Source organism: Sinocyclocheilus anshuiensis, unplaced genomic scaffold (assembly GCF_001515605.1).
Source record: "Sinocyclocheilus anshuiensis isolate Anshui unplaced genomic scaffold, SAMN03320099.WGS_v1.1 scaffold775, whole genome shotgun sequence".
NCBI classification, from domain to species: Eukaryota; Metazoa; Chordata; class Actinopteri; order Cypriniformes; family Cyprinidae; genus Sinocyclocheilus; species Sinocyclocheilus anshuiensis.
The window spans coordinates 1,682,085-1,694,936 of record NW_015552614.1 but is presented as its reverse complement, the minus strand read 5'-3'; the positions used below and the strand labels follow the sequence as shown (position 1 = coordinate 1,694,936).

General features: G+C 35.3%; 1 protein-coding gene across 2 annotated transcripts in view; it reads left to right on the top strand.

Moving 5' to 3' along the window:
* The window catches only part of LOC107665973 (tripartite motif-containing protein 2-like), a 12,464-nt gene extending 1,666 nt beyond the window's left edge, over positions 1 to 10,798 (top strand). The window contains exons 2-13 of one of the 2 annotated variants that reach the window (XM_016457061.1): positions 3,027 to 3,187; positions 3,555 to 3,602; positions 4,004 to 4,164; positions 4,863 to 5,014; positions 5,388 to 5,568; positions 6,675 to 7,437; positions 8,327 to 8,430; positions 8,536 to 8,703; positions 8,823 to 8,991; positions 9,157 to 9,227; positions 9,393 to 9,533; positions 10,124 to 10,798. In XM_016457061.1, coding sequence (XP_016312547.1) covers positions 3,563 to 3,602; positions 4,004 to 4,164; positions 4,863 to 5,014; positions 5,388 to 5,568; positions 6,675 to 7,437; positions 8,327 to 8,430; positions 8,536 to 8,703; positions 8,823 to 8,991; positions 9,157 to 9,227; positions 9,393 to 9,533; positions 10,124 to 10,276 — 2,103 coding nt within the window. In that variant the 5' untranslated portion in view covers positions 3,027 to 3,187; positions 3,555 to 3,562 and the 3' untranslated portion in view covers positions 10,277 to 10,798. The remainder of the gene's footprint in view (positions 1 to 3,026; positions 3,188 to 3,554; positions 3,603 to 4,003; positions 4,165 to 4,862; positions 5,015 to 5,387; positions 5,569 to 6,674; positions 7,438 to 8,326; positions 8,431 to 8,535; positions 8,704 to 8,822; positions 8,992 to 9,156; positions 9,228 to 9,392; positions 9,534 to 10,123) is intronic. The other variant, XM_016457063.1, reaches the window with a different exon arrangement.
* Positions 10,799 to 12,852: the final 2,054 nt, after the last annotated feature.

Here is a 12,852-nt window from a genome sequence, read left to right as displayed (position 1 = left end):
GTTTTTGAACATTAAAGCATGTCAACATATTCTGTTACACCAAATACACAAAATAATGATCTTTAAAAAAGCATCATATGACCCCTTTAAAGCAAACTGAGTCAAGTGGGTGTTTCTTAACTCTTCCAGGTGTTTTCCCAATCCTAGATTCTTTGTTTTCGCTTTTAAGTGCTTCCAGACCAGGCTGCAGTATTGGGTTTGTATTTAATTACTGAGCCTTGTGACTTTATTTTTTTTTTATCCTAATCTTTTTCCCTCATAATCTTTAATCAATATTATTAACTTCTCGTTATTAAGAACATCTCTTCTCTGATGACGTGTGCACCGGTACGAGCAAACAACAACAATCCAAACAATTTCAATTTAATGTTTCATGGCAACTTTTGTCAAACTAACTTTCATAAAGGTCAACGCGGTTTATTTCACATGTGGTAATTTGCCCTTAAGCCTACATTTGTAGTTTAGCCTAATTACTGAATCAAAAAGAGTGACCGAATAAAACACTCTGGTTACAAAAATGTACACAACAGATAAGTTGTAAGAACTGAATGTTATTATATAGGCCTACTGTGAAGTCTGTGTCATGCTAAATTGTTTAACCCATAGAATGCCTGTTTAAAAATGTATTGTGTTACTGCAATATCTTTTAGATCAGGATTTTCATAACTGTAGTTAGGGTTACAAAAAGAGCTGATGAAAAGCTGATAGTTAGTCAATCATTAAATTGAAAAAGATTAAAATAAACTATTTAAACATCAAACATTACAAAAATATGTACTGAAAACATATCATGTGACCATTAACCAACATCAGAGAACTGTGAACATAGGAATATGTTGTTAAAATATTGAAATATCATTCAAGGGGTACATAAAGTACATATTTTAGTGGTTTAGCTGACAAAAAGTTTGGGAATCCCAGTTATAATCAAAATAGCCACCAGGCTATTTAGCTAGCAGTATTTTAAGGTACCAAGTTATGAAGTTAGCTGACTAATGAAAGTTAAAATAACAGGCTAAATGGTTGGTAAAATAAAAATAACAAGTCGGCTAACTGGTTAGCTTGCAAGCATTTTTGAATTTAGATTCTGAAGTTGATCTACATTTTCTGGAAGTTTAGCACCTCTATTCACTGACCACAATTTTTGATTCCCTATTTTATACCGCATTTTGGGAATTGCCAGGCAAGAAAACGTTTTATTTATTTTTATTTTTTTATGGATTTGTAACATGTAGCGTTGGCTGTGAAAGTTCATGATTATGACAGGTTAGGGCTTGTGCTATCATGAGAAGGACATGTCTGTTTCGTTCTGCGGGCTAACAGGAAAACTATCGGGTGCTTTTGGATCTTCTGTCCAGAATTGCATGAGTGGTTTTACCCCGGGGAGATTCTGCTTCAGTAACTCTAAACAGTCCTTCACAAAATCGCTTGCTTGCCTTTGCCAGGATCCTTATGGTTAACGTTCCTTGTCCTTTGTCATTATGATCTCTGAGATGGAAAGAGGGGGCTCTGGTTCTAACACTGAGAGCTTTTTGTGATAGAAATGGCATTGTCTGAAGAGTAATGACATACGGCAGCTCAATATTCCATTTCCTTGTATGACATTTACATCATCAGATGAGCATTATCTTTTCATCCGTTTCAATTCCCATGTGACCTCATTCCCATTCAAGTTTAAATTCCCAAGTAAGTTGTTGTGCGTTTTGAATAATTTTCCAGTGATTATGTGGGATACTACCACAGCATATTACTTCCTTTGAATATGAGTGTTTGTAGTTACTGATTCAAAGCTGAGGAAGCTCAAAGCATGATTGTGACCCCATTCCAGTTACCTTTTCAATAAAAACTAAAAGCATTGTGGAATATAAATTACTGAACCAGCTATAATCCAAAGCAAATACAGTCAATGCAATGTTTAGTCTTTTAATCATGTTCTGCCTAAATGTTCATTAGTCTAAGAGTGCCTTTAATCTAATTGCATGACAAAGATCCATTTATTTCAGTCAGTGTTCACTGTCTGTTTTTACTATGGACATGAATGGAAGTCGTTAAAGGTCAAAACCATAGGTCATCATAGGTTTTTCCCCCCATCTGTTGTTAAATACACTGAAATCAGTACCAAAGATCATGGTGAACTTCCAAAAAAAAAAAAAAAAAAACGTGTGTGTTGTTTGTTCTCTGCTCTGTCTGGGTCAGAATATTACAGCCTTTTGTAAATTATTAATTAAGTTCATGTTGTGAAGAGTAGTATTTCAGTATATTTAAACTTAGTTTAATTCTTCAAAGCAACTGGATTTAATAACAAAGTGGCACTGTAATAAAGTAAGCACTTTACACATTGTTGTAACATTGTGCTCGTATTTTATTGTGCATTGTGGTATTATACACTACTGTTCAAAATTTGGGGTCGGTAAGATTTTTAAAATGTTTTTGAAAGTCTTTTATGCTCACCAAGGCTGCATTTATTTGATAAAAATACAGTAAAACAGTAATATTGTGAAAAATTACAATTTAAAATAGCCTTTTTATATATATTTATATATTTTAAAATGTAATGTATTCCTGTGACGGCAAAGCTGAATTCATTGTAACATGATCCTTCAGAAATCATTCTATTGTGTAGATTTGGTGCTTTAAAAAAATTACTATCACAGAGACACATACATAAAAAGTGTCCGCCTGAAATGTTCAAAAATACTTCAGCTATGAGACTGTGCTCATTAACATGCTTTCAGCACATAAATTGCAGAATGAGAAAATATTAATATGACTGCAGCTCTTGTGAATTGCCATTTTAGGTTACCATAGTAACCTGTAGGTTTCTGTAAATTTGGTGTAACCCAGTGAGATTATTTTTAACATCATGGAGATACCATGTTCTCTGGACACATACCATGGTTGTGTATCTTAGATTTTGCCTGCGCTTCTACATTCTACAGGTTTGTGTGTGTTTGTGTGTGTAGACATACTGTATATTTTTCAGTGTTTTTGTGTGTGTTCATCTCTGATCTGTCTTTTCTCTGTAGGGCTCAGTGTCAAATGAGGGGAAACTGTAATTGGCCCCTGCAACCTGTGGTCTGTTTGTGTCTCCAGTGGATCAAATACACATTCTTCCCTTAATATCCCTGCGTTATATACAAGAGTACACACATCTACGTGCACAACGCCTGAGCCTCATCTCTCTGAGGTGAGAACCAAGTCTTCACTCTATACCAGACCAGATTTCTTCATCTGTTATATGATTACGTTAAATACTTAACCTGGCTTCCACTATCTTTGTGGCCTTTTCTCAATCTTGTATGCCATATTTCGTATGGAAAATATTTTCTGTATACTGCAAAACAGCAAATTGGTTTCCCCTTTTTCCTTTAAGGTGTCTGTACTATTAGAAACACGTTTTCCTTTGCCTTACCAAATATTAATATTACTTTTTTCTGTCCATATTGGTATAGAGCCACTAGGAAACTAATGGAACATATTTTGGCATGATTTTTAGAAATTAACTTCAGTCTTAGACGTTGAGTTGTACCGTCTCTCCACCTTTTTTGGAATAGGCTTCACTATGGAAGCCCGTTTCCACCCCAGAATAAAAAATATAAAAGGTAATTGTGAAATATCGCTTAAAATAAGAAATAAAATCACACTTGTGAGATATAGTCACAATTATGAAAGTTTAAGCAACTGTATGTACGTTTTTACATTTATCAATTTCAAACTCATTGAAATGCTACACTGACTTCTAAGGCGAATGGTGTCTGTTTCTGTAGTATGTAAGTTTGGTAAAAGGTTATGAAATTCTGTGAAAAGGGTGAATTGCTTTACAGCAGCAACAAATGCATGTATACAGCTATCCATGTAATTATGACTAATTAAATAATTCCACTCACTTACCTGTAGGGACTTCGAAGTTGCAAAAATACAGAAAACTACATACAAGTAGTCATCAGACTACTTTCATCAGAAATAATGATGACATAACCATATCTTTTTCATCCCGTTTTAGGTTTGTGCTTTCTGCATCCTTGTATTGTGGGTGCAGTTACATCTTCCAACCGCATGGAGGCGCAGCAAGCTTCTCCTGACAGCAGCAGTGAGGAATGTACTGTACTAGAGGCTCTGCCTGGCAAGGGAACAGCGCTAATTTGCTCTCAACACAAAGGAAAAGTGAGAACTGTTTTAATACACACATTCACATAAACACACGCACACACTCACAACACAAAATGATTGCACAGATGGGTGAAATATCTCTCAAAGGCAGTGTTTTTCCCATGAGCATAAACATTTCTCATGTAGCACCTGAAATGTATCCTGATTATTCCCAGAGAAGATAATGAGCTTATTTTCAAGCATCAAACTTGTAGTCACCATCAATATATAAAATAGAACAGGATTCATGCTTTATTTAGTCAGATTGATTTTGGTATCACTGACTGCCACTGCATAGTAGTAATGTATAGTTGTGATTCACGTACATGCCTTTTTCAATAACCAATAACGATTCAGATGCTTAGGGAGCATGTGGTGGCTGTATGTAAGCAATATCACATTAAAATAGTTACAAAATAAGCCTCCACACTATATGTTTATGTACAGCAAATGTATTTTTATAGAATATACAGGGAAATAAAAAGCTACATTCGAAATCGAATGCTACTCTACTATATATTATGAGAAAACAGTATGCCAAAATAGTATGTCCCATTCCCGTTTTATTTTACTATAGATGCATTTAAAATTTAGATAAAGAAAAATACATAATACATACAAAAATGAAATGGCAAATATTATAAAAAATACATTTTACAAAATAGAACACCCATTGACATGTCAACTGCATTCTTTTTCTGTGCTGTATTCAGGTGTCTGCGTTGTACTGTTTGGCTTGTGAGAATCCAGTATGTGTGGACTGTATGAATGGAGAACATGCTGAACACCCCACTGATTCACTGGAAAATATTGTGGACCAACATTTAGCGGTACTGCAGGACAGAGTGGATTCAGCTAAGAACAGGTGCTCCCATGATGCCCATCATGTCATTCACAGTAAAATAAATAGGCTTACAAATAAGAAGGCCGACACAGAATATACACCTCTTGTGCATTTGTTAAATATTTTTATAATCTGTCAGTAAGACCCATTTTGGCACACATTTTACCATATTTAAATCCATTCCACAGATTTTACCTTTCCATCAGTATAGAAAATATGAATACGTCTGTAGATTACGTGTGGGCCTTGGACTAAGCAAAAAATCCATCTCCTAATTGCTTAATTCATTGAATGATTGCTTAGTGATTTACTGTTGTTACTGTCCTCAATAATGGTTGATGGATGAATAGACAAATGAATGGATGGTTAATGGACCTATTTAAATAACTCCCAGGCTTCCTCAGATAAGAGAAGCAGTTCAGTGTTTGAGAGACATTCTGCAGCAGTTGAACTCTCAGCGCAGCTCCATAGAGGAAGACATCCACTCCTCCTTCAGCGAGCTCCACAAAACTCTGGATACACGCAAGAGCGTCCTGCTCATGGAGCTGGAAGTCACTTATGGACTGAAGCAGAAGGTATGTGCACAGAAGACTCAACTCACAGTTGTTTTCAATAGAGTTTCATGCTGCCAAGCTAAGAGCATGATACTCTAATAAGCATTAAAATACATGCCTCACACAATATTGGACGAATTAGGCAATTTTAATTAGGTTAAATATGCATATTTTTGTATACACTATCTTTCAAAAGTTTGGGGTAAGTTTTTTTTTTAATGTTTTAATAGAAGTCTCTTATGCTAACCAAGGCTTAGTGTTATTTTATTATCACTGATATACTATTATAGTTTTTGTTAATATTTAGAATTCGATTTTATTTCATATTTTCTGTTTTAATTTAAATTTTAGTTGAAGTTTTAGTAATTTCTAGTTGTGTTTTTGTCATTAAAAAAAAAAAATGTCTCTTTAGTTTTTAATAAGTTTAAGTTTTTGTTATTTTAGTAAAAAACAAAATAAATTTTCCCTTGGCAACTAACTGAAGTAAAATAAGTTTTAAAAAAGTTTTGGTTTTAGGTTTGGTTACTGATAATACTGCATTTATTTGATCACATATATAGTAAAACTGTAATAATGTGAAATATTATGTTTTCTTTATTAATATATTTTAAATGTCATTTATTCCGGTGATGCAAAGCTACATTTTCTGCAGCCATTACCCCACACGTCATGTGATCCTTCAGAAATCATTCTAATATGCTGTTTTTTGAAACATTTCTTCTTCTTCTTCTTCTTCTTCTTATTATTATGTTGATATAATAATAACAGTTGATAATATTTTGTGTCTTTTTTTTTTCTTTCAGGAGTTTTTAATTAATAGAAAGTTCAAAAGAATAGCATTTATTTGAAACTGAAATTTTTTGTAATATAAATTTCTTTGCTGTTACTTTTAATCAATCCAATGTCTCCTTGCTGAATAAAAAGATGATAATTTCTTTAAAAAAAGATCTTACTGACCCCAAACATTTAAACGGTCATGTATATTTATTAATTGAATGTTTATTAACATATATTAACATGTTAGTTTAATATAAATAAATAAAACAAGGATACAAATTCTTCTTATCTTTTTGAAATTATTCTATCTTTTGAAATGTCCCTTCTGTTTAATTCTGTGTATCCTAAAGGTTTTGCAGGCTCAGTTGGACACTCTTCTGCAGGAGGAAGCTGCCATCAACTATAGCTGCAGTCTGACCGGCGAAGCCCTGGACGGGGGAAACAAGGCTGTCATTCTACAGATCCATAAAGACGTGGGAGAGAGACTCAGTGACCTGGCCAGCCAGGGCCTTCCTCTTCAGCCTGAGGAGAACGACCAGCTGGATCTCATGATGGAGATCGAAGGACTTCGCAAGTCCATCCACAACCTGGGGACTATCGTCACCACCAATGCCGTGGCCAGTCAGACCGAGGCATCAGGTGATGGTCTGGAACAGTGTGTTGTGGGCCAGCCGGCAACTGTCGTCATAACCACAAGAGACAAGTCTGGAGGGCTGTGTAAGACGGGCAACGCCGTCATCTCAGCAGAAGTCTGCACGCCGGATGGCAGCGTTGCAGACGGCGAAATTGTGGACCTTAAAAATGGAACGTATGAATTCCAATACACGGTGAAGAAAGAGGGACATTTTAGTCTAGCGCTTAGACTTTATGATCAGCATATTAAAGGAAGCCCCTTCCAGTTGAAGGTCACCAGCTCTCCGGATGATTCTTCACCCACCACCACCGCAGCCAATGCTGCATCCACGGGTTCCAGCGATGGTGGGGCACGGAGACGGAGCGCCAAGTCCCCAGGGAGCAGAAGCCGGCAGAAGGGTGTCAGACGGGGAGGAAGCTTGTTCAGCACCCCAAAAAAGAGAGTGAACCCGATCGAGGATGACCTCATTTTTAGAATAGGTACATGCAGGAAAATACTAACTCACATGGTTGAATAAATCACGAACTGCTTTTTTCCTGTTGAAAACGCCAACAGCCTCACTAGTTCTGCTGCCTCTTCCATCTAGACTAGCACCAAACAAGGTCTCTGCAGGTTTTAATAAGTCTTAATTCACGTTTTCACAAATTAAGGCCTTAAAAGGACTTAAATTGAAGCAGAAAGCCTTAAATAATAAAGTCAGGGCATTAAATGTTTATAAAATGTTTATCTTCCTCAGTATTTTTGTTTTGTTTTCCAATACAAATACCTTGCAGTCCTTAAATGAAGATACATTTACTTGAGATGCAGTTGAAGGTATGATGTTTTGTTTTCTGATAAATGGAATAAAATTAAATGAGTTTATACGTAAACAAGAACATATGTGTTAATTGGGTATTAAAACTTGTTTTTCCTTTGAATTAAGTGTATTTTTCTGAGCCCACTGGCAGATATTTGTTCTTGTTTTAACCAGAAACTCACTTCATTTTGATAAATTTAATGCATTTTTGCTGAATAAAAGTATTTATTTCTTAAAAAAAAAAAAAAAAAAAATCAATCATACCGACTCCAAATTTTTGACAGTAGTGTAACTAGCATAAACCAGCTTAGACCAACATGGAAATGCATGTTAACACGCGTATTTGTACCTCATCTAACCCTTATAAAAACTGAATAAATCCAGAAAATTTTTAGATTACATGACCTAAAATAATAACCCTAGCATAACCACCTAGCGACACTCTTGCAGCCATCATGTTCTTTAGAAAAAGTAAAAGTAAAACAAGTTTTAAACTATACTAATCCTCAAAAAGTACTTCAGATGTTCTGATATCTTAATCTCAAGTCTTTTACATAACATCTGTTTTATAGGAACAAAAGGGAGGAATAAAGGAGAGTTCACTAACCTCCAGGGAGTAGCAGCTTGTTCAGAAGGAAAAATCTTAATTGCAGACAGTAACAATCAGTGCGTGCAGGTAAGAAGACCCTGTCATCATCCACTATTTACAAACATGGGACATGTAGGTACAGTATATCTGTATGCAGAATCTGATAACTGAACTCAATCCTCTGTTGATCAGATATTTTCAAATACGGGAGCGTTTCAGAGCCGGTTCGGGGTACGTGGCCGTTCACCGGGGCAACTGCAGCGGCCCACTGGAGTAGCTGTGCATCCAAATGGGGACATCATCATTGCTGACTATGACAATAAGTGGGTTAGCATCTTCTCCAGTGAGGGCAAATATAAGGTCAGTTAAAAGCAGATTTCAGAATTGGTGTGCTTCATTACTAACTGGAATAAAATGCCTGCTTCTTGTCTCTGGAAATAAACGTTAGTTTTATTGACAATATTCTGATTTTTCTGCAGGCTAAGCTGGGCTCAGGAAGGCTGATGGGTCCAAAGGGTGTATCCGTGGATCAGAATGGTCATGTTATCGTTGTGGACAACAAGGCTTGTACTGTTTTCATCTTCCAGCCCAGCGGCAAACTCGTCACTAAGTTTGGCAGCAGGGGAAACGGCGACAGACAGTTTGCAGGTAGGTACAGGTCTACAGCATCTGATGAAGGGCGGCAGACTGCATTGTAACATACAGATGCAAATGATATAAAATGTAGCTATATGATTTGAGTTCATACAATCATGTAATGTAATCATTCATTGTTTCTGTATGAATTTAACCTAGACCTTGCTTTCCATGTAGGCCCACACTTTGCAGCTGTCAACAACAACAATGAAATAATCATCACAGACTTCCATAACCACTCTGTGAAGGTAAGCTTAAGCATGCTGTTTTCTAACAGTGTCAATAGGCAACACAAATATTTCCATGGTGTTACATGAACAAGAGGGTGTATTTTTTGTCTTTTATTCATAATGTATAATATTCTGTAGTCTATATAATGTTCCTATATATTATTACTTCAAACTCTCTTATAGGTATTTAATGCAGATGGTGAATTCTTGCTGAAATTTGGCTCAAATGGTGAAGGGAATGGTCAGTTCAATGCTCCCACAGGGGTTGCTGTGGATGTCAATGGGAACATTATTGTGGCAGACTGGGGAAACAGTCGGATACAGGTAATGAGTCCTTGTGAAGTTCTGTATTAACTTTGACAGACACAAGAGTAAGTCAATATGAACTCTAACTGCCCTCTGTCTAGACCAGGGGTGCCCAACCCTGCTCCTGGCGATCGACTGTCCTGCAAAGTTTAGCTCCAACTCTAATCAAACACACCTGTCTTTAATTTTTAAGTGATCCTGAAGACCTTAATTAGTTGCTTCAGGTGTGCTTGATTAGGGTTGGAGCTGAACTTTGCAGGACAGTCGATCGCCAGGAGCAGGGTTGGGCACCCCTGGTCTAGACAATCTAGCCAGAAACATTTATCTGGTACCTTAAAATCTAATGTATAGATATAAAAAAGCATTTTATTAGGAGTAGATCATTTGTAACATTATAAATGTCTTTACTGTCAATTTAATGTCAGTTTAATGAATCCTTGCTGAATATAAATACTAATTTCTTTCAAAAAGAAAAATCTCACTGACCACAAACTTTTTGAACGGTACTATATAGTTAGATTGTGTATTGTAACGTGATATACATGAATTGAATAAACACAAACGTACAAGATTTTGAAAAATCATTCAGAGATCATTCTCTTTCTCAGGTGTTTGACGGGAGTGGATCGTTCCTGTCCTACATCAATACAGCGGCCGACCCTCTCTATGGGCCGCAGGGTCTCGCTCTGACCTCGGATGGCCATGTTGTGGTGGCTGATTCTGGGAACCACTGCTTTAAAGTGTACCGCTACCTGCAATGACTTCAGAGAGATTCTGATCTAAGACGGAAAGAGAATCAAAGTCATACTGTATGCATCCAAATCTTGCACTTAATGTAATGTAATGGTATTCAATCTCCTTGGTTTTCACATCTTTTTGAATTTGTTACTACTGTCGGAAAACTCTCCTAAGAAGACTAAAGCTTGTTAACACTGTTTATGGGATGCCTTGGAATGCCTTTGCCAAACCTCCACACTCCACACTGTGGAAATACTGAGACGTCAGAATGCATTGGTGAGTGAACTACTACCTATGCTGAAACTCTGCTCTTGTGTGCTGCATGTGTGGACCATGCATGCGCCGCCAACTTTTGGACGCATCCAAACCCCATCTGACTTCTAGGATGCTATTAGAACACTATCTCAACACTTTTGATGAGTTATTGAGATGCTCATAACTGATGCAGCCAAGAGAGAAGACAGCCAACTGTCTCCAAGCTTTAGCATTCCTTCTTTGACCTGTTGGCTCCATTGTTCATGCATCTTATAGTTGACTAATAAACTATTGGTTAAAAGTTTGGAATAATTACATTTTTTTAATGTAAAGAAGTCTCTTATGTTCATCAAGACTGCATTTATTTGCTCAGAAATACAGTAAAAACTACTATTGTGAAACATTATTACAATTTAAAATAACTGTTTTCTGTTTGCATATATTTTAGGATGTTATTTATTCCTTTTATAGCAAAGCCGAGTTTTCAGCATCATTACTCCAGTCTTCAGCGTCACACGATCCTTCAGAAATCATTTTAATATTCTGAAACATTTCTTATTATCATCAATGCTGAAAAGAGTTTTTGCTGCTTAATATTTTTGTAGGAACCGTAATACACTACCATTCAAAAGTTTGGGATAAGTGAGGTTTAAAAAATAAATATAGAATACTTTTATTCAGCAAGGATGCATTAAATTAATCAAAAATGACAGTAAAGACATTTAAAATGTTACAAAAGATTTCTATTTCAAATAAATGCTTTTTAAACTTTTTATTAATCAAAGAATCCTGGGGGAAAAAAGTATGACGGTTTACATAAAAATATGCAAAATGGTTTTCAAAATTTATAAGAAGAACCATTATTAATAATAATTTAGCACTGACAATAACTGAGCAGCAAATCAGCATATTAGAATGATTTCTGAAGGATCATGTGACACTGAAAACTGGAGTTATGCTGAAAATTCAGCTTTGCATCACAGAAATAAATTACATTTTAAAATTTATTCAAAAAGAAAACGGTTCTTTAAATTGTAATAATGTTTTACAATATTACTGTTTTACTGTATTTTTTATCAAATATATGCAGCCTTTGTGAGCATAAGAGTTATCAATAACATTAAAAAAATCTAAATTATTCCAAACTTTTGACCAGTAGTGTAGGCCTGATGATAGTTTCACAAACGCTGATCATATGCCACCCATGTCGGTTTAGATCATCATTTTCAGTCCAATCAGTGCAATTGCAATAAGCAAAATTACAGCCAATAGCATTTGAATCATTGTCCTGTGTAATGACATACTGTGTGTACGTGTGTAAGAGACTAAGAGTAGATTACACGACACACTGTTACCTTGCATACTTCTAGAATAAAACTAGCAGCATACGGGCTCTTTATTTAGAAAATATTGACACTCTATATTTTCTTTACAAATACTATTTAAAACTGGAAATATCTATATTTGTGTATTTATCGTAAATAATGTTTCAAAGAAAGGATGTTTGGGTTTCAAATACAAACGTAGTTAAAAGCCAAACATTTTCAAGGAATTGATTTTGATTTGTCAATCATGTACCCCAGGATTCTTAGAGGCATGATTCACATAGTGTAGTAGTAATGATTTCATACAAATTTCTTCATAACTGAATGGCACCTGTATTTCATCATCACAACGCAAAGGTCATTTATTGTTCTTGCTTTTACATTCAAATTCCAGAATGTTTTCATTTTGTTTTGGTTTGGTACAGTGAGTCGGTACTGTAAATTGTTTTGCATATGCATAATGTGCTGATTTGCTTTATTTTCTGTATGTAAAGAATGTTTTGTATGTTCCTCAGAAAAGAATTTGACTTGAATGTTATCGTTTTATGTCTGTACAAAAAAAAAAAATCAGCCTTAACATTTACATCTTGCAACATTTATCAGTTTTCACTTTATTGATGAAAATGGTTTCAATCGAATATTTGATTTCATTTTGTTTAGCTAGTTGATGTGTGCCTGTTTACGACTTACAACAATAATCCTGCTCGGACTGTGTTGAGTTTTCTAATATTGCGATCACATCATATTATCATGCTTATCATGAGTAAATGTGCAGTGCATTAAAAAGCGACTTTGGAAAAGCTTCCTGTTTTGAATATGATTATCAGTAAAAATCATAAATAAGATTTCATGCATAAATTATACTATATAAATATATTGGCACTTTAAAACATCAATCATGAAAAACTACTGGTCACGCAACAGGTCAAAAAAATAAATGTTTTATATGTGAATATATTTTCAAATGTAGTTTATTTCTGTGATGCAAAGCTGAATTTTCAGCATCTTCAATGTCACAC